The sequence below is a fragment of the Colletotrichum spaethianum genome (assembly GCF_022836535.1).
Source record: "Colletotrichum spaethianum MAFF 239500 DNA, contig01, whole genome shotgun sequence".
Lineage (NCBI taxonomy): Eukaryota > Fungi > Ascomycota > Sordariomycetes > Glomerellales > Glomerellaceae > Colletotrichum > Colletotrichum spaethianum.
In genome coordinates this window covers 680570-701776 of record NW_026054771.1, presented here as the reverse complement: position 1 = coordinate 701776, position 21207 = coordinate 680570, and the positions used below count along the sequence as shown (strand labels likewise).

General features: G+C 54.8%; 6 protein-coding genes across 6 annotated transcripts; 4 read left to right on the top strand and 2 right to left on the bottom strand.

Moving 5' to 3' along the window:
- Positions 1-1263: 1263 nt before the first annotated feature.
- On the bottom strand, positions 1264-2105 carry ColSpa_00183 (phosphoribosylglycinamide formyltransferase; the record flags this gene model as incomplete). Its single annotated transcript, XM_049266395.1, has 3 exons — positions 1264-1407; positions 1461-1585; positions 1688-2105. The coding sequence occupies 3 exons, from the start codon at positions 2103-2105 to the stop codon at positions 1264-1266; spliced, it is 687 nt and encodes a 228-aa protein (XP_049122352.1).
- A 7967-nt stretch (positions 2106-10072) lies between these two features.
- ColSpa_00182 (uncharacterized protein) lies at positions 10073-11833 on the top strand (the record flags this gene model as incomplete). Its single annotated transcript, XM_049266394.1, has 2 exons — positions 10073-10100; positions 10254-11833. 2 exons carry the CDS (start codon positions 10073-10075, stop codon positions 11831-11833), a joined length of 1608 nt encoding a protein of 535 aa, XP_049122351.1.
- Positions 11834-11883: 50 nt separating this feature from the next.
- Positions 11884-12798, top strand: ColSpa_00181 (uncharacterized protein; the record flags this gene model as incomplete). The annotated part of the gene is made up of 1 exon (XM_049266393.1): positions 11884-12798. The coding sequence occupies one exon, from the start codon at positions 11884-11886 to the stop codon at positions 12796-12798; it is 915 nt and encodes a 304-aa protein (XP_049122350.1).
- Positions 12799-13452: 654 nt separating this feature from the next.
- Positions 13453-14174, bottom strand: ColSpa_00180 (6,7-dimethyl-8-ribityllumazine synthase; the record flags this gene model as incomplete). Its single annotated transcript, XM_049266392.1, has 2 exons — positions 13453-13843; positions 13969-14174. 2 exons carry the CDS (start codon positions 14172-14174, stop codon positions 13453-13455), a joined length of 597 nt encoding a protein of 198 aa, XP_049122349.1.
- A 759-nt stretch (positions 14175-14933) lies between these two features.
- Positions 14934-15626, top strand: ColSpa_00179 (DNA mismatch repair protein MutL; the record flags this gene model as incomplete). The annotated part of the gene is made up of 1 exon (XM_049266391.1): positions 14934-15626. One exon carries the CDS (start codon positions 14934-14936, stop codon positions 15624-15626), a length of 693 nt encoding a protein of 230 aa, XP_049122348.1.
- A 2151-nt stretch (positions 15627-17777) lies between these two features.
- ColSpa_00178 (uncharacterized protein) lies at positions 17778-18086 on the top strand (the record flags this gene model as incomplete). Its single annotated transcript, XM_049266390.1, has 1 exon — positions 17778-18086. The coding sequence occupies one exon, from the start codon at positions 17778-17780 to the stop codon at positions 18084-18086; it is 309 nt and encodes a 102-aa protein (XP_049122347.1).
- Between the last annotated feature and the right edge of the window lie 3121 nt (positions 18087-21207).

Genomic DNA, 21207 nt, shown 5'->3' with positions numbered 1-21207 from the left:
CGAGCCAAGATTGGATCAAACAGCAACTGTTTGCTTTGCCTTACCTTTACTTTAACCTCTTGAGACTCGTCCGAGGCGCAGCGCCCTCGGCTCGGATTTCAAAGGCGACAATCACGCATTTGCAGAGTCTCAAGTGACAGGAGCCCGTCCGTCTCAACTCCGGCATTGAGGGGAAGGAATTGGCATAACATAATGAGGTGATTTCTCTTGTGCCGCTGTGGGCTTGGCATTCTCGCATACCCGACGCCTACCCGATTTTTGGGTCTCGATGGTAACCTGGGAAGCGACCGTGTTTGTCGGCCAGTACGACGTCGAGGGTTGGTTTGAGTCTTGTTGTCTGAGTGCCAAAGACTCAACAGCCCCTTGTTCAACTCCGAGTTGTCAATTACTTCTGGTCTGCACCTGCTATTGGCCGAGGCTCCTGCCTGTCTAGAATCTAGTGCTTTTTGGGGGGTGTGGCCCCGGCGCGGACCTGCAGAACACAGCAGAGCCGCAGCTCGTTTGCAGCAGGTTTTGGCGATTTGTAGCCCGCCTTTGTCTGAACCTGCCACTCCTCAGCACCGGTCCGACTTCCCGACTTCCCGATTTCTCTTCTTTTTCTCCCCCTCTCCTCTCCTCTCCTCCAGTACGATGGGTAGCCTGTCAACTGCACTATAACGAGTGGTCGCAATGCCGGCTGCTGCCCGCTACCTAAGTAGACGCGAGACAGGAGTTGACAGAATTTAGGCCGATCAAGTCCAGGCTCTTCTTCCTATATCAAATGGTGGTATGACCTCTATATTTTGGTCATACTGGCTCCCTCAAGCCGGAGGGCCACTCTCCTCAGCTCAGAGGGCTGCATTCTAACCCAGGCACGCTACCTGAACCTCATTTCATTCGCCTGGCCTCCGGAAATTGAATGTCGCCAGATCGTCATGGATGACATGCCGGGGGGGAGGAGTTGTGTACCCCTTTGACTGGCGCACCTGATGCCAATAATCCCGAGTTTCTGGTAAGAGCCCACATCAAGATATAGCACTTGGAACCGCTCGGGTGTGGCCGGATTCCTCCGGGAAACCATGTCCTTTCCAACGGAGCGCACACCTCGATGGAAAAGAAGGCTGCGTTGAGTAGGCAAAACTTGATGCTGCCTACGGACCAATGCGAGCATATCAAGAGGAGCATTAGCAACTCCAACCAGACATCGGGTGCCATGTCCTCGCAAAGCTGATGACAGGCGAGTCTCTTGCCCCTAGGCTACTCGACTCGGCGCTTTTGCTGCCATCAATGCTGCTTCTTCTTGGCTAGGATCTCCTGAACGACCTTGGCCGTGGCTTTCACAATGATCTGGTGCTCAACGCTGTGCATGCGTTCTTCCAGGTCTGCCAAGCTGTCGCTTTCGCGGACCTCAACCTCCTCGACCAGAATCTGGTAAAATCGTCAGCCAGGACACAGGGGTAACACATCTCGGACGAACGAACAGGCTCTCCTCTGTCTACGGCCTCGATGACGTAGTGAATCATAGCCCCGGTGCAGTTGTTCTTCAATTTGCCGGCCTTGAAGTCGTCGTATGCCCTGCCGATGGCGTTGGCACCGTCATAAGCGCCTAACGGCAGTCGTCAGCAAATGGGTCCTGGAATACTATCACCGACAACACCAGCCCCCCCCCCCCCCCGCCAAGCATCAGGGCGGACGCAGAGCAACGTACCGGGTAGCGCGGGATGCAGGTTGATGACGGGAACACCAGCTGCGTCAAGAGGCCGCAGGAAGCTCGACGTGAAGATGGCCATCCATCCGGCCAGAACGATGAGATCCGGCTTGTCCTGGAGAACAATTTCGGCCAACGCCGCGTCGTAGCGGGCGCGGCCCTCCTTCAGCTTAGTTTCGTCCTTCTCGCCCTTTTGCGTGAAGCCCCCCGAGACTTGGTTGAAGTATGTGGTGGGGATGCCCGCCTTCTCCGCCCTCTGGACCGCGAAGGCGTTCTTCCTGTTGACGATGACCCTCTTGATCTTGCTGTTGGGGATCGTGCCGGCTGCAATGGCGTCAATGACGGCCTGAAGGTTAGTACCCGATCCGGAGCAGAGGACCACAAGGCGGCAGTGCTCGCTAGCGTCCGTGGATGCCATGGTGTTGTGAGGTGTAAACGTGAGAGGCTTGGGTGAGCTGTATCTGGTGACCTCAGGTCAGGTGAAACAGATGGCAACTTTTCCGAGTGCGTTTCACGGAGCTTCGCAGTTTCTAGCCTCTTGGTTCAGGAGATCTCTCGGATCAACAGGGTTTGTCTTTTTTGTCTCTTTGTGCGCCGTCGCCGTCGTAACACAGGAATTTTCACTTGAAGTTGTGCTTCACTGGGGAGGGATAAAAAAAAATTCAAAATTGCAACCACCGATCCGGAGGGGTTGTGAAAGGTTGGAGGGGTGGAAGCGGGGTGGGAGGCTCTGCAATTGGCCGATTCGTTGGTGTGGGCAGCCCAATCAGGCGGGGAGCCAACCAGCGGCAACTACTCTGTTAGCATGCAAGCTTTTGGTGCTCTTGGTGCTCTTGGTGCCGAGCACAGCAGTACACGTTCGACAGCGAGGCGACAACGGGCCTGGGCGAGAAAGCAGCAGCGTCGACTCCGACAACCGCGGAAACACGACAGAGAGCCATGATACGTAATGAGTCAAAGAGACAGGATTCTGTTGGTTGGATGTTTTACGTCGTCGCGTGACGACGTTGACTGCTCCTTGGGCTGCAGACGATGCCGGAACATGCGTTGTAGATGGGGAAAGGGTTGGGGAACAAAGCTGGGTAAGGTAAGCTTGTCGAAGGAACGGACAGACACACGGATAGTAAGCAAACAGCTTTTGCCTGAGAAGACAGGTGTCAGCCAGAGATGTTGGGATGCCATTAAGAGTCATCGCCCAAGAGGCTGGAGACTTCCCAGCCACATGGCAAGGCCTGTTCATGATAGAATCATGACAGGAACCAGGTCGATGAGAAGGAAGAAGGAAGAAACCAAGAGACAGCAACCGTTGAAGGCCGTATCAGGCCCATGACACTAACGACGGATGGGGCCGAACATGCCCATGCCCAGCCCAAAACAGCCAGAGTCTAGCCCGGTGTACCAACAGCTCCAGGTCGTTCCGGAAGGAATCAATGTTCCCACTGGTCTGATACTCGGGGCAACCGGGCAGCGTAATTACACAAGACCCAAGAGCTCGTATGGGTTCGTTGGGGGAAATCGACGACGAGCATAGCCCCGAAAGACTCCCCCCGTTTCATGAAACTCGCCGCTCCACGCAACCAGAATCGCGAGGAACAGACCTTAGACAATTCCCGAAATGTGCATCCGTGTCGGCATTCACTTCAGCAGGTCAGCACCCCCTGCTGGAGCCCGAAGAAAACAGGCTGAACCATTTTGCTCACAAGCTTTATTCTACCCGGTTGCATTGTGAACTTGCGTGTCGCGCTTGTATCCAGCCCCCGGTTCCATTCTCTTGTCGCGAGGGGGCCAGTACCAAACGGGCGATGGTTCAGGCACAGGCTCAGGCACAGCACGCGTTGCCCATTGCATCGTCAGGGGCAGCTTGCCGCCCATTCACGGCCTCGACAACGACGTGGACCAACCATCCGCGCACAAACGGCCATCGTCAGAAGTGTGCTCCCCGACCTCTGCCGCCTCAGACGCCCAAGTCCTGTCGAACAAGAGAGAGGAGAAAGCGGTACACTAATGGCTCGAGTGCTGAATCCTCTCTCCACCCCATTCCTACGACGGAGAGCTACAAGACGCCGTTTGACCGTCAATTCATGACCTCGCAAGGGGAGCAAACTGTCCTGAACGGTCAACTGGGATGTGGACGCTAGGACTGGGGGCGGCGAGCCAACCGATGCGAACCAAGCCGGACCAAACCAACAACGGATGTCCAAGGCGATATGAATCTCCCCTTTGAGCTCCGAGCCGCCATTCATTCGGTTGCACCGCCAGCGGACAGCGAGAACAGTATGGAGCTTTACGTCCGTCAGCTATTAACAAGGGTCGGATACCACAGTGTCACTGTCATCCATTCGTCCCCCACTCCTCTTCGAATTGCCTTGATCGTGGTACCGCAGTCTTGACAAAGTTGGGTCGGGTATGTCTTTGATGGATTCGGTTTGCGTCGTGAACTCGCATTGGATGGCCTTGTCTCAAATTGAATTTGGGCCGTGCCCGAGTTCAGACTGTTTGTTCCATTGATCGATTGGATTTGGCCAAGTCTCTGGGTCTCGGTCAAGTTTACCCCAAGTCCGGTGTGTTGCCTGCGTCTGCAGAAAACCTAGTGCACGTAGGACTGAGGCGGCGCGTGGACGGACGCAATGGTTGTCTTTTGCCCCTGGAGCGCACAGGCGGATGGATACCTCACGTCGCGGTAGGATTCAGCATGTTATATCCTTGGAGCCCGTATCCATCTTGCTGCAAGGTAGTAGCAGATGGCAAGTCGTAAGGTGCCCATGACAAGTCACGCCAATAACAGCAAGTCAAGGCCATGTCACGTTTTCTTCTTTTTCTTCTTCTTCTCTTTGTTGACTTTTACAGGCCTGCCGCTGTTTGCTTACATCATTTGTGGGCAGTCTCCGATGCACCGAGACAGCCGATAGGCAGAGACAGGATTCGGTCCGGTAGTGTCGTGGTCATAGTCCGGGCTTGACTTCCTGTCAGATTGCAAGGCGGCGCGAATCATTTTGATCTTGCAGGTTTTCCTCATGTGCGGCCGATGATCAGATCGGGGCGGGCTTGGGCGATACGAGGCATGTGTTGCGGAAAATAGAAATGGGAGGAAAGTGATTGACAGTACTCTGCATCTTCCCTGGAATCAAGTGGAGAGGCGTGAGTTGGTCCGTTCCAGGTTGAAGACCCCCATCAGCAGCCACTTCCAGGTTCGCCGGACTCGATTACCGCGTCAGACCCTGCGACGGGAGACTGCCCGTCGGGACGTCCCTTTTCCTCGCCTTGAACATTCGTTTTCTGTCCGCATGTTTCGCCCTGCTCTTGATGGGTTGCAGCAAGTACGTTGTGTCGCTCACTTGTTGAGCTGCTCAGGTCTGGCATGTGTAAATGACGAGAACAACCCGAGTACGTACAGTACTTCGATTTCAGGCCTGAGGTTGCCCCCTATAACGCAGCCAGTAAAGGTTCACCACTTGTGGGCATGTGAAGCTGCCACCCGACTCAATGGCATGCATGTCCACACCCATCACTTGTCAGCCAGTCCAGCTCCCGCGCAAAGTCGGCGGGTGGAGGGAGGGAGCCACTGTTCAAGCTTCCAGGATAGTCTTCAATGTTTGGGGAGACCTTCTGGGGCTACGAGGAGAGTAGTGCCGCGCTAGAGAGGCCCCTGGGGATTTTCTCCCGTCTTCTCATTCGCTTTTTTATTACTCGAGCAGCTCGCGAAGGCCAGCGCACCCAAGATCCATCCCTTGGGCAGTGTATTGGGGTCGTCTCATGCAGACTCCTATTCACTCGAAGGGTGGAATATGCTGGACAATCTGGAGGAAAAGAAGACGATAGAAATTGCAAAGATGAAAAGTACGTACCTGGCTAGCTTCTGGGAAACCACACCCCCCAAGGCGTCCCCTGTCGTCTTTTTGCGTGATTGCGGGAAAGTGCCAGCTGAGCATGTGGAATTCAAGGTACCTATGGTCCCTCTGTATGGCAATTGTCCTATGAGCGTCGCGGATCAGGACGGAAGGTGCCTTGCAGTATCCATGCTTCCTTCCATCATCCATCCATCCACCCGCCGTTCCGACTCCCAGCCTCCACTCCGAGCCTCCAGCCTTTTTTTCCCTCTGCGGATACGGAGACTCTGACTGGCTTCATTCGGTTGCTTCATTCACGCCCCCCTTCCAACTTTCGAATCGCAAGCATCACCTTCGCTTTTTCTCCAACACAGCGAATCGGCATTCGACTCTTCGCCCACACAGTCTCGAAGCGTCTTCTCAATCGTCTTTGGAAGATGCGAGGTCGTGGCTGCCGATGGAACGGCGTCCCACCTCCACTCGTGCGTCAACGGCCATCCGCGAACCGCCCTCGTACCTCGTGGCCCCCTCCCCGTTCTTGCGCAACGCCGCCTCGCTGCCATGCCAGACGCCACCTTCGAGATCACCATGAATGCGGTCGAGGACATGGGAAGGGAAAAGCACGCCCGCATCCCTCAGTGCTCTTGATCTCCTCCCAGCGCCCGGATTCGGCCCACGTACTCTTCGGTCTGGGCATCTTGGTTTGAGATTCACGCGACATAACCAACACCACCAAAAAAAAAACAAAGACAGACGCTACCAGGAAATGGAACAGGCATGTCGCTCGGCCCTGCTAGACCGCCTGCCATTAGATCAACACATTGTCCTGGCGACAGGCCGGCCGGGTTATTTGGGCTTGCTATCGAACCGGCGCCCCAGACTTCAAGCCTCTGTAGGAACGACCGAGCTCATGTCTAATCATGTCTAACCATTTCATCGTGCCGTCATGGCTAGAGAAGCAAGTGCTCTCTACATCATGCTTCTACTCCGTGCAATCATCCTTCACATATCGGCCCTGGACAATATCACGGCGGCTATGGATACAGAGACATCGCCGGCACAGATGTATATTTGCGCTTCTGGCAAGCTGACTCCGAGATGGGCCTGACAGACTGAGCGTGATCGGGGCTCGGATGCCATGGCGAACACAGTAAAGCCGGGGCATTTGTTTGGGTGTCATACGCAGATTGGGCCTTCTGTGGTAGAGAACGCAGCATCTATTTCCTGGAGTGGTGCGGGCCCTTCGAAAACTACCACTTCTCACCTTCTCACGGCGTCGACAAGCAACCAACCATCCATTTCCCTGAGTCTACAGCCACTCCTTGAAGCCTCATCTCACCAGTGCAGAAGAAAGAATGAGACACGGCACGAGCCCAACGGACGTTGTCGTTGCTGGAGACCGTTGTCTTTACCGGCCTGGGCAAGGACGTCTTGTCCTGCACTCATTTCCAAATTCGATGGCGGCGGCTCCGAGGTTAATCTAAAACTTCATGACTGCACGTCCTTGCTACCGATGCTGCCGGCGGATGGAGGTCCAGGCTTTTGCAGTGGATCAACCAGCACCCTCGTCCTACGCTGCTCTCAGAATACAGAGCATCTCGCTGAACCTGCGTATGCTCGTCTGTTCGTTGAAGCTGCGTTCGTTCAAAAGTCTAAACCGCCTGATCGTCTGCGGAAGCACGTTCGGTCCGCGTTTTACGGTACCACTGACATGACATGCCAAAGCTTGCTGGTGTTTTCCCTGAAAGCTTCAGGCGGCGCTTTCCACCCGATGTTGAGGCGTTGTGGCCCCGGGCAACGAAAGACCTGCAGGCTGCAGGACGGGAGGTTGGGCTGGGAGCCCTGGTGCTGCAACTGGATGGCGGGTGCAGCTGAGGAGGGGTACTGCATCGGTAACAGGGACCTTTACGGCGGGCGACGCAGTGCAACGTGCAAGTAGTCCATACCACGACGCTACTCTGCACTGCATGAAGAACGAAACAAGCCGCTACGAGGATTGCTAGAGGGAGTGGTAGGGTAAGGGGGCAATGAACGATTGTGTCGGCGCCACTCAACGATGCTAGACCCGATGGGTGAGGCGATCAAAGGCCCAAATCGCACAAAATATCACCCAACACACTAAATTTCCATGCTCGGAAGAGACAATGGCGAAATTCCTCGGGGCCTGGGACCATGAGGCGCCGCAGGGAAAGGAAGACGGTACACAGCGTAAACGCAAAACGCTGCTCGAACTGGACGGAAAGCAGAATCCCTACCATCATCATCATCGTCGTCGGCGGCGGCGAGGCGTTGAACCTCATCTCACATTTTCGCGCGTGTTCGGTCATTTGGGTTCACACGACACAGGCCCGGGCCAGAGTTCAGCAGAGCAGCGTGCCGACGAACTATTGCCGTATCCAGTACGGGCGGCGGTGCAGGCGGTCTCCGGGCCATCCCATCCCAAAGCTGCCCATCCAAATTCAATGCCACGCCGTCAAGCATCCCTCCCCCTCGTCCCTTCTCCGCACACACCCCCTTCCCCTGGATCCCTGACCCCGAACCCCCTGGGCCCAGAGAATTCTGATTTCTTCCAGGGCGGGTCAAGAAAAGCGCGGAGCGAAGAGGCACAGGAGAGAAGGTAGGACAAGCATGTTGTCAGCGGGCCATTTGGGCCAGCCAGGCTGTGTGGACTGGACTGGACTGGACTGGACTGGGAACTGGACGGAACGGTGGTGGACTGGGTCGACGTTCGCGTGAAGCTCTGCATCAAGCCCACCTTTCCCAGCAACTATTGCTTGGTCTCTCCACTCTCCTAATAAAAATAGGCCCTGCTACTGGGTGTGCTGGGGCCAGGGAAGTGCCTCGAGCAAAGGAGACAGACCACCAAGAGGAGAATGGACCGAAGAGAGACGCAGAGGAGGAGCAGGAGAACAGCAAGTACGGGATTACAACCGCCTTTGAGATTTTTCCTCTCCTGTTCACGTTCTTTTTTGGCATACCCCATCCCCCTGCTCGGCCTTTACCCTGACCTGCCTTAGTCGTGCCTTGCCTTGCCTTTGCCTAATTGCTTTACCTAGACACACCAGTACTTACTGATCAGATCGCCTCCTCCTTTCCACATTCCCACCCGTTCGCTCCAACCTCCTGTCGACTACTTCACCGACCCTCGTTGTTGCTGTCATCATTTGTTGCATATCCTTTCGTGTCGTGTCTATCCCGTCCCACGACTCGATCCTATTTTGTTCATTCATTTGCCCTTCATATTCTAATACCCCAATTTCCATCCTACCTGACCGGTTGACAGCCCCCCTAGCCCTGCCCGCTTGCTTGTCCATGATCATCGGCTTCTCTGGCCTTTTACAGCCCGGCTCCAGCTTTCTGCATCTTGTTTGCATTTGGATAGAAGTTTGAATGAGATCATATGCCTTATGGGTTCACGCTCTCGCATACGCTCTGTAGACTAATAGCCGTCGCCTCGTCTTCTGACGGTCGTCGTCGTCGTCGTCTCATTCTGTCTCGTCCTGTTCGACAGATCCTCCTCCGGTAAGTCATCAAGCCCATTTCTCTCGTCATCCCTCATTCCTCAGCACACCGGCCCAAACCTATACATAGCTGCATTCCCCCCCTTTCGTTTCGCGACAACGCGGCGCGCGCGGGAGAAAGCATCGCACTGGTAGGCCAACCCATCGTTAAGGCTGCTGGCGAGCTCCCTTACCGGAATACCCTCATTCCCCCCGTCTCTCGTGTCTCCACGGGTGGCCACATAGCTCCGATTTGCATACCCGTACCCCATACACGGTCACGATACCTCGCGCAGGCACATGCGCGCACCACAATCCAAAGTCACAACAGCTGATGTTGGGGATTCTTCCACTACGCAGAATCGCTTACCGCAATTTTGTATTACGCTCCGCAACGCCCACTGACACGAGCCGCAAGCAGAGCCCGCTCGAGTCTCAGCTTCCTGTCGTCATCCCACATCGGCTGACCCGCCTCGTATCGCATTTTTTTGCGGCCCCGACCCGAGGCGAAGGACGAACCCAAGGCTTAATCTTCACGAACCCTGCTCTACGAACTACTGCGTGTAAACACGCGCATCGAAACTATTCCGTCGGGGAACATCGATTTGCTGTTACTCCACATGCCTAGATTCTCCGTCTCTTTCGGCAGGCGGCGATCGACCGTCGACTCGGATGAGTTCCATGAAGAGCCGGTAGCAACAAAGGAAAGGCCAACGTCATTCCGTGTCTTAGAGAGGACCGAAGTTGGAGGACAAAAGTCGTTCGACGGTGGACACAGGCTAGTCAAGGCGACCACGACAGCAATTCCGCCAAAGAACAATTATTCGGATTTGTCTCTCGAGGATAACAACATGTTTGCAGACGTCAAGAACAACCGGTATGTGCATCCACCCATTTTCCTTGAATCACTTCCCCTTTCCCATTTCAAACCACATTCTTGGCCATGGATGAGGAGGCAGAAGGAAGTGGGATGCGGAAAGAAAAAGAGAGACCCGGAGTGCAAGAGAAGGAAAGAAAGAGAGTAAGAAAAAAAGGGTTGGTTAGCATTCCACAGCGGCATGTCTCGGACTCAGCGGTGTATTGTTGGTCTGCTTGGTCCTCTTCCTCTCAGTGTCTACACTATCCCCCCCCCCTTGTCTGCCCTTCATTTCAGGGCCACGGCAAGGATTGTGTCTAACGTCGACTGACTCAGCTTAAGGGGAAGTGGGTCATCCAATACCACGAAAACAACCTCGACAGATACTTCTTCGCGCCACAGCAACGTCTCGACCACACCGTCTTCGGCTGACCTCGGCCACCAAGGGGCTCAGGAAGAATGGAAATCCTCGATTAGAAAATCTCACACCGACGTGCCACCTCCCAAGCACAGCTCTGGTGGATTCCTCAGCAAAGCCGGCAGGACCTTTTCCTTTGGCGGTCAGAAGAAACAACAAGCTGCAGCATCCTCTGTTGACGATCATCCCCTTCCTCCACTGCCCCCGCCGCCCAAGGCGCCATCGGACGACGACTACAGCCGGAGACCGCGAGGCCTGACAGATTCCACCGACAGGACCGCCACGCCCCCAAAGCTCAGCGAGGAGGATTTCGCCCTTGACTTTGGCAGTAATTTTGGTACCATGTTCAAGGGTTCCGGGTTCGACAAAAGAGCCAGCCAAATGACGCTCCCCAGTAACGACAAGTCCAACTTGGGACCTCGTTCCCTTACGACCAATAGGGTAAACCAACCCCAGCCCTCGCCCATCAAGATTGATCACTCCGCCAAAGTGGAGGCTTCGCCCTATTCATGGAGCAGCCAACACTCCAACGACAACCTGTTGCACAACTCCGGTTCCAACTCCCCTACCGACACTGAACGCACATCCGTACCACCACCCGTTCCCCGACACGGCTCGCCGCTGGCCTTCCGCAATAATGTGCCATCAGACATCATCGAAGATGAAGATGCGAACCTCCTCAAGGACTCGTTGGCAGCCAGCCGTTTCCTCGGCGGTTCTGGTCAACCCAGCAACCCATCCCCACCCGGAAGGTTTCGCAGAAATGAAGACACATTCTCGACAGCGTGGGAGGCAACGGATGGGAAGGAAGAGGAGAACATGTTCGATAACAGTAGGGCACAGCCATCGAAGCCGCCCACGAATAACAATCGTTACACGTCCAGCAGCAACCAAAGTACACCTCGCAACAAAGTCATGACTCCCGCTGAGTTCGAAAAGTACCGCCGAGACAAGGAACGCGATGACAAGACCAGCGAAACAGCCAAGGCTTCTAACGACAGCCGCGATGATGACGAAGATCAATACGATGATGACGAGGATGATATTGAGAAGGCGAAGATGGCTGCTAAGCAGAGGAGGAAACAGGAGGCGCACATGGCCGTCTATCGACAGCAGATGATGAAGGTTACGGGCGAGTCGCCAATGTCCGGGCCTTCCGGCCAGGCTTCCCGGCCGAGTCTCTCTGTGTCACTCAGCACGCCCAATCTGCCGAACATGGCCATACCTCCGGCCTTGATGACGGGGAGGTCTGATGGTTCCGAAGGAGAGGAGGACGAAGAAGTTCCGCTTGCCATTCTGGCTGCACACGGCTTCCCGAACAAGAACAAGCCCCCTGCCCGGGTCACGAATATGGCATCCAATCCCGACTTGCGGTCATCGGTTCATTTGCAGTCTGCTCAGCCCGCCAGACCTGGATCCAGCATGGGTGAAGGAACAGGACCCAGGGGAAGTAGCGGCGGACACCTGCCCGCCTTTGCCAGAAAGCTGCCGCAAGATCCATTCTTGGGTGCCGGTCTCATCAACGCCCCTCCCGAGAGTCTTTGATGTTCGGCGGAGGCTCGCCTGCACCTGGCGCTCAGGCGCCCCCTGTCCCCATGGGTGGCCTGGTCGGTGTAATCGCCAGCGAGGAACGGTCTCGAGCCATGCGCAGAGGCAGCCCTAACATCGAGGCACAGAACGTCAACCCCTTCACGGGGGCCCCGGTCGACCCCATCGCCGGTATCCCGCCTCAGATGATGTACAACAACATGAACGGAATGCACGCCATGGGTGGCGGTATGGGTGGTATGGGAGGCATGCCGCAAATGCCCCAGATGCCGCAGATGCCCCAGATGATGCTTACACCAGGAGACCAGGCACAAATCCAAATGACCCAGCAGATGCAGCAGTTCATGCAAATGCAGATGCAGTTCATGCAAATGATGGCGACGCCGGGCCAGAACATGAACGGAATGAACGGCATGCAACGACCCATGAGCCATGTCGGTACCCCCTCAGTTCACGACAGCCAAAGACAGTCGTACTTTGGCGACTCAATGCTGGAGCCTCCCCGACTCGACCCCCGAACGAGAACCATGAGCATGGTGCAACCCAGCTCCTCGTCTTGGATTCAGCCTGGAGGAGGATTTGCTCCATCTATTCACGGAGGCATGGGTGGTGGCGGCGGGTATGCACCCAGCATCCACGCCCAAGGTGCAGGGTATGCCCCCTCGATCGCACCCTCGGAACGCAGCAACGTGGGCTTACCAGGCCGTTACAGACCCGTAACGCAAGCGCCCCAACTGGATTCCGGCCGACGCATGTCGGTCATGTCGGGAGCCATGGGATGGGACCAGCCGCCCAAGGTCATGCAGCAACAGGAGACAAAGACGCCTAACAAATCGAGCGGCAATTCGGACGACGACGATGAAGAGGGATGGGCCGCGATGAAGGCCAAGAAGGAGAAGAAGAGGGGCCTTTGGAGGACTAAGAAGAGCATTGGCAGTGAGATTGGGGCACTGATCTCGTAGAGCGAAGGGAGGAGACGGAGACACAAGCATGATACTTGAAGAGGGGGGGGTTAGGACGAACAGGGGGGAATCGGAACATGCAAAAAACAAAAAAGACTGGACATATTGGAAAGATAAACACAAACACTCCACGTCTATAGAGGCGTGTTTGATGTTTCTCTTCACATTGGGGTTGGTGTTGGCCTTTTTCAAAAAACCACCCTTCCTGCCCTGTGTATATTCTAGGAGACCTTGGTTACTGGGCATCGTTACGGTGGTGAAAGAGCAAGATGGAATGGCTTGGTTGTTGATTGCAAAGTCCTGATAGACAGCTCTTGGTGCAATAATCTACTAATGTTGGAGAGAGAAAACACGAACATGAGCGCATGATATTCTGTAAGGTTTCTGTCCCTTTTGTTTCTTGCTGGCTGTGTGCATCCCTTCCATGTCGTCGTTGGAGCTTAAGCCAAGTCGCTGGACAGTCCCTCGATCACCAAATTCTATGGGTCAATGTCTATTCATATAAAAAACCCATACATAGCATGGAGGCTTTTTTTTTTTTTACATCTTTTGCTCTTGAATTTTTGGTTTTATTTTGGTTCGCCCTTTTTTCTTTTTCAAACGTCTAAATGTGGTCTTCCCCTCACATCCGCACATTCGCGGGCTACGCCCAACTTACTCGATCTTACCCGCGGCCCAGGCCTTGCGCTTGACGCCGAGCTCGACGGCAGCGAGGCCCCAGTCCTCGCCGTGGTTGTGTCCTCCCGTGGTGAGGCCGGCGCGGGCCTGGGCCTGCTCGTCGTTGAGGACGGTCAGGACACCGAAGACGACGGGGACACCCGTGTCAAGGCCGACGCGCATTAGGCCGTGGGAGACGGCGTCGGCGATGTACTCAAAGTGCATGGTCTCACCCTTGATGAGGACGCCGACGGCAATGATTGCGTCGAACGGGTGCTGAGACTCGACGGGGAGGGAGGTCAGGTCCGTAGTCGAGGAGCCGAGGAGGTCGCCGGCCGAGGTGCCGCTCCCGGATTGTGCGGATTGGACTTGGGAGGCTTGGTAGAGTCTGCGAGGGGGGGAGGCGGGTTGGGTCAGCTCTGGCTCGCTTTGTTTGTTGGGGGCCATGGCTTCCTCGCAGGGCGAGCGCAAGGAGACCAAGCGGCGAGCTTGGTTATGGCTGCGCGTACTCACCTCTGGACAGCGATGGGGAGCTCCCAGGATCCCGGGACGGACTGCAAGACGATGTTGGACTCCTTGACGCCGCAGGCGAGGAGCTTCTCCTTGGCGCCCTTGACGAGGGGCTCGATGATGGTGGCGTTCCAGCGGGCATGGACAATGCCGATGCGCAGGGCGCTGCCGTCGTGCTCTTGCGGGGTCGGTCCCTTGATGCCGGACATTTTGGAAGTCTGAGGTTGTGAGGTCGCGGTGGGGAGGGGGTATCAAAGTAACGCAATTGGAGGTTCGCCAGTGGTGTTTGTCGCAAAGGGTGGTGCGCAGCGTCGTCAGTGATGTGTTGTTGTCTTGTGGAAGGGATGGGCAAAGCTCGAAATTGGGAACTGGAAGTTATGGATACGTCCGTTTGGCTTATGAATCGCTTAGCACAACCTACGTTCTTTCGGTAAGGCGGGCGGCGGTGGTGGGCTGGCTCAGGAACGAGGGCCTCTGCGATGCGGGGCATGTGGTTTGAGGTCTTGCGTGCCTGGGAGCGGGATAGCAACAGCTGCGGGGCTTTGGCGTTCCCTTGGATCTTGCCGCGAACCCTGCAGGGCAAAAGGCTCTCTGAACTGGGAAGGAAGCTTTGAGGGTGTGGTGGCCGTGGTGCTTTGGGCTCCACCAGCTTGTGGCGTCTTGTGACGGCTGGCAACGGCTGGTGCTTTTTTCTAAGAACGTTGAGGCAGAGGAAGGTGATGACTTACATGACTCCTTCCTAAGGTCCAATGTCTGTTACCTTCTTCCAACTTCGAGAGAGGCGGGCTTTTCCCCTCCTCCATGGCTCCCTCACTTCCACTTTGTGGTCGTCGCCGCTGAGAGCTTCTTGTACTATACTGTTGTCTCAATCTCCACCATCTCGGTTCCCTCCTTGGGGTCTCGCTGTATTGTTGATCTACCTGTCGTTGTCTGCTTCTTCTCGAAACCTATACTATACTCTATACATCATGTCCATCTCTAAGCTACCTCAAAGTACATGCCTCCTGCTCAGATCAACGACTGTCGTCGCTTCCCCTCTGTCGGTTGTAAAGGAGCTCGTAGACAATGCTATCGACGCCGACGCCACAAACATTGAGATCAGCATCTCGGCCAACACAGTAGACAAGATCCAGGTCCGAGACAACGGCCATGGTATCAGCCCCGAAGACTACGACGCCGTTGGGCGGAGGTCACATACCAGCAAGCTTCGGACCTTTGAAGAACTTCAGTGCAAGGGTGGCAAGACACTTGGTTTCCGCGGCGATGCATTGGCAAGCATGAACACTTGCTCGAGGCTTTCCATTACGACGAGAACAAGCCAGGAAAACGTTGCAACTTTGTTGGTTCTCAAAAAGGATGTGGGAGGAATTGCAGACAAGACCCTGGTTTCGGGTCCTGTAGGGACGACAGTCGACGTCTCCGATTTGTTTGCTGGCGTGCCAGTCCGAAGGCAGCTTACAATCAAGGAAAGCAAAAAGTCGTACGGACAGATCAAGGAGCTACTTCACACATACGCCCTCGTTCGACCACACATCAGACTCTCGCTCAAGATTCTCAAAAACAAAAAAATCTCCTGGTCTTATGCTCCCAGCAGGGGGGCCAGTGTCAGAGATGCAGTTCTTCAAGTCTTTGGTTCTGATCTAGTTTCGCAATGCGTTTAGAAAACGTTCAGTGGAACCACAGATGCAATTCCGGGGGCTTTTCCAACGAAACCAGCCACGCCAGCATCCGTACTACGACTCGAAGCCTTCCTTCTGAAGGCTGATGCAGACTTTTCGAGGATTTCTAGAAAGGGCTACTTCATCTCTGTTGACTTGAGACCCATGTCTACTGTCAGAGGAACTATTAAAAAGCTTGTCGACATATACAAAACATACATACGCCATGTTGTGGGAGTCGGAGGAGCCTCAAAGACCATCACCAAACCTTTCATACGACTGAATATTGAATGTATCCTTGGGAGCTACGACCCGAATGTGACAACAGCAAAAGACGAGGTCCTTTTTGCCAACGAGTCCAAGGTACTCTCCCTTTTCGAGGAGATGTGCAAGGAGATGTACTTGCCATCGGAACATGAGGATGTGACAGGGGTTGTTAGAGAAGGTGCCCAAGTGGACAAGTCGCAGAGCAGAGAAAGGAGTCCATGGCTTCTGTCCGACGATGAAGAACATTTCAACGAACTCACCCGAGTAGCAACAATGGATGGCGCAGCAGGAGGGAGAAGTACTGGCCTTCTGTCAGCTGGCGATAAAACGGAAGCCCACTTCAACGAACTTCTCCAGGAGCTCACGCCAGACCAAGCAGCCAGTGTGGATAATGACCTTGCCGGCCTGCTGCCACCTAGCAGCGGAAATTATCCTACAACCACTGACAAAGGGGACCTGGGTGATTCTGTTCACAAACACGATGCAACAAATCAACAATGCCAACCCGCCCTCGTCGACAATGACGCTGAGGCACCTTATGGTAGCCCTTCAACCACTACTTACAATCCCAAGCAGTCAGTGTTCTCACACGTCGACGGAGAGGCGACGGGGATCAGTCATTTTAAGGGACGGGACCAGTCTTCTCCCGAGAACACAAAGTTGCAACACATTATTGAACCAACCCAGTCAATACTTCGGACCGGTTGGGAAGTTGATATGACAAGAGATGAAACTGGAAGCCCCGAGGGTAACAACCAGCCAATCCTTCTTGATCCACCCCGGACAGACTTCATTGAGTATCTGCAGTCGCAGCGTCTCCATCAAACACAACGCGAAGAGCCAAACCCGTGGTCTATTGCCAAGAAAGCGGCGGAGAAACGTGGCGCTCGTGACGGCAGTAATTTTGATTATCCGAGTGACGCTGAACGAGGAGACGACTCCTCATGCCGCAGAGTCCCTCGCCAGCATCCACCGCTCCCCAAGTCTGAGGAGTTGACACGGAAAGGCTTTGACATGGCCCACTTGAGTACGGAAGACCAAAGCCACCAACAGCTCCAACATTACCGACGCCACCGAGCACCTGTAGCACGAATGCAGGATGCATACGAGGCAGGTGATTTTGAACCATCGATACTGCAACATTCCGCCGCCTCACGAAGTGGCATTCACAATCTGAGACACCAAGACCAGCGAAGAATTACCAGAGATGAACAGCCATTCCAGCCAGCCGGTGAGACACATAACGTTGTCGACCTAGACGTCCAATATGTCGGAGGCCCTGGTGTTCGCCAGCGCGCATACGCCAAAACGCCACATCCGTTTGCCAACTTTGACCAGGAGAGTGCATTTGGCACGCCGCCCCCTTCCTCAAGCCCATTGCGGAAACCGTTCTGGGTACCTGCTCGTGTTGAACCAAGAAAACTACGTCAACAAAAATCCAGAGCTCGTGGCGCTCCCCAAAAACCTGCACGAGCTGTGGATCCCAGGGCGGATGGTTTGAGACAAGGCAACATTACCTTCAGCGCGAGAAAGGGCCAGGAGCCGCTCAGACTCCATGACACCGAAGGCGCCTGTTACGCGGCGATGGAAACGAACTACGATGGTCTTCAGAATAGTTATGTTATCTCCGAGACATCAAGACGTTCCCACCGCCATGGTAGTGACGGCCCGTCCCAAAAAGAAATGGAAGAGGCTCTGGAGAGGCTTCAGGGGCTTCGCCCAAGGACCGAGAACACTGAACGCATGGCAGCCCGGAGACTGGGCGAGGAACGTGGCAGATCTCCGACTCGGAGATCGACTACTACCGCGCCTGACACCTCACCGCGAAGCTACTTGAGACGAAGACTGGCATCCAGGTCCCAATCAAGGAATAAAACACACAAGAGGATGAGGTCGGAGATGCTACCTTTCGAGAGGCTTTCCTCGGAAACCTACACGCATGTGCAGTCACTTGCATTCGAGTCACGCAAGGTACGAAAGCAGGTCATCGATGCATCCGACTACGATCTTTACGTCCTCAGAGGTCAACAGGAGGCCGCGTTCCCATTGGAGTTGACCGAGATGGGAGACATCAGCAACAGGCTTCAAGAGGTTCTCGGGGCATGGGCATATAAGGAGCATGGTGTCGAGTTGGAGCTTGAGATTGATATTGGTGCATTGTCCGAAGGAAGGAATACGGGGTGCATGGTAGAATGAATGCAGTTAGGGACGGGTATACTGGCGCGGATCGACTCGTTACTATTTGACAAGAAACTAATGCAATTAGGGGGGCGGGAGGTAAATGGAGCCAGGCGTATTGTAGATATCCTAGTGTACATGGCTGAACTCGAATCGCTGTTTGCTCGGTTGATCAGCAACCTCTGCTCTTCGCAATGCAGTCGACCGGATGTTCGACACCAGTATCGGTTTGTAAGACAACCAATCGAATGGTCGTCCAGCATACCATGTCCACGATAACTTCCTCAGAAGGCAGCCCGAAAGAAGCTAATGGGATCACATCCAGTTGGGATTTGCATGCCTGGCCTTCGACACCCAAGAGCCTGTGAAGCCTTCCGTCCTTCACCTAGACGCATCTTGCCGCTGACTCTTTTACGCGTCTGGTGTCCGAATCACATATCTTGAACGGGTCATCATCCGGCACCTTTTACCAGTCGAACCGTCGATGTGCGAGCCGGGCAAGATGCTGGCCTTCCTTCCGACTTCACGTAGACACTGATAGATGAAACAATTACAACGTGGACCCAACCGCGGCACTTGCGGGGCCGGGGCTCGATAGGTCCCCCGTCAAGACTGTCAAGCCGACTCATCTGGTTCGACGTACGTCACCGACCGGGGCAAGATGATGGCGGGGGAGAGAGAGGTGTGATTGACGAAATTTCTATCCTTTTTCTAGTCGCTCGACGTGGACAACGATGAAACGCGAGGCCAGAAAACTCCCATGCCAATAGATAAGTGTACGCACACTGTGTAATGACTGGGTCTACGTGTACGATTACTTACAGCTTTCTAGCCTTTGTGGACCCACTGCTGCTGCTGCCCTCCGGCTCCAGCTCAGCTATGCATAGCATGTGCTACCGACAAGACAAGGAGTGCGGGTGGTTGTAATGCCAACACGGCCATCAGGCCACATTCGCGGACACCGTGTTGCCTTGTCGTGTTGTGTTGACATCCCAGAATAGATGGGAAATCCTATCAAGCGTTGTCGTTCACGCTTTCTGACCCGCCAGCAGTCTCGTGGTGCAGTTACGCTCCTCGACAGGAGCCGCCGAAGTGTAGAAAAGGGGGGCCTGACTGGGGATGGCAGCATCTCCATGACGCAGCAGCGCGAACCAGCACGGCAACGGGTGGGTCAGGGGAGGCACGTCGTATTCATGCTGCGCCGGCCTAGCTGCTCTCAAGGGCCGCAGTAGTCGATCACTTTTGCATACGACCAGCACCCTAGTAGCAGCCTCTGCGGCGCGTTTGACGCAGGACAAGTGGTTGTCATTGACCCGGGAGACGATTGTGGCTTGCCGTAACGGTGCGCGTGTGAGGGCGGCCAGTGACGGCGCTCCACAGCTCCGGTCCTCTGGCGTTTTACGTGTCTCACTCCTCTCGTAAGGGTAGGGCTGGACTGGTCTGGAGGCCTTGTAGCATTGGGATGGCAGACAACTGCCAACGGAAGAGGGTTAGCTAGGCGATGTCGGCTCTGCATAGGTTTAGACATATTCGTTGTTAGCACAGAACGTCGGCTGGTTCCTGAGCCTTCGTAGAAGTCTCCATCTTGGCGATCAACATGTGAGCATGCGGTGAGAAACGCAGTTCGGACGGCGCGCAAACGTCGATTGGAGTCTCCCGCTGCGCCAGTCCGGTCTAGGCTGAATAGCCCATTGAGGGTGCCTCGGACTTCCACCGCCTGTGACCGGTTGTGGACCGAAAAGCCTTGGATCAGAAGGTTGTCATTTCCATTCGTATCCATAGTGTTTCATGATCTGGGGCTTCTGAGGGAGCATGAGCCAAGAAGAAGGGCGATGGATGCTGATGGGGATGGATCGCTAAGTGAAGGCATCATGATCCCCACCAAGGCCGATTCTAAAGCCGGGCGGAAGCATATGGAAGTAGCTCTGCCGTTCGGAATGGCGGTGGACGACGGGGGGGTGGAGACGGTCGAGCGCCGGCAGGGCGGTTCTGAGGGTGAAGGTGACGTTCCATATCCGGGTGTCAGCCGTCAACAGTGCATGCTTGCACAGTTCCTAATGAGCCTCTCGGCTGTTTCCATTTTAGAACCGTCGGACTTGTGACTGGTGCTGAAAATAGCTGGACCGGTCAGGACCTACGAAAGATGTGGTGATTGGCTCGTGCTGTAGTTCGTATTAGGAACGTGAAGTAATCTGATCCTTATACTTTGTCGTGGGGGGGGATGGCGGAGGTGGGGGCAGTCTGATTGGGTGATTATTCAAAAGACGAGCTGTGAGCAACTCTTGTCGCAGTTGATAAATGGCAGCGTCTGCTAGGGACGCCGTTTCACTGGCGAAGCTTGACGAATCTTTTCTTTTGTTACTTACGCAAGCGTCATAAGGTTGGCAGGGTAGCGGGTTGTCAAGTTTTAGTAAGTTGGTCCTAAATATGGTGCTTGGGAATGGACGGCGTATCGAAGCCGAGAGTCGTACTGATGATACGTGAGAAGCGTCAATGGACGCTCAGCAAGGCGGGCGGATTAGGTATGCTGTGATGGAGGGAGCAAAAGTACCATGGTCATGGTCTGGGTTTGCGTTGTACGAATGAAGTGTCGAGTTATGCAAATAGGGGTATAACACACCAATTGTTATACATGGAGAACCCGTCAATCATAATTGAAAGCTGGTCCCTGCCCGCAGGTTTTCTTGCTGGCTGTTCGGGTTTCTGTGGTTCGGGCAGCGGAAAGGTCGACAGGACCTCCTAGTCATTGGTGATGCAGGTTTTTCCCTGGGTCCGGGGCGTCGCACACGGTGCCGCGGGCTGGACGATCCCTCTGTGATGCGCGCGAGCTAGTAATCCTGCCTTTGTTAGTAAGGAAAAGCATCAAGCAGCAGAGCGGCTGGATTGCACCCACAAACACAAGCATCGATCTAAAAAATAAGAGCAGCGATTACCGTAGGTGACGGGTTGCAGAAAAAAATAATAAGAGAGCCGAATCGATATCCCCCGTCTCCGGCACATCCCAATTCCAAGGCACCAAGCAGCTACTATGTAGATAGGCGTTATACTGACCAGTGGCCTGGGTTTCGTCTGAAGTCATAGTTAGTAATGCCACATCCATTGTTTATTTGATCATCCCTGTCGGTTGGCCAATGCGCGC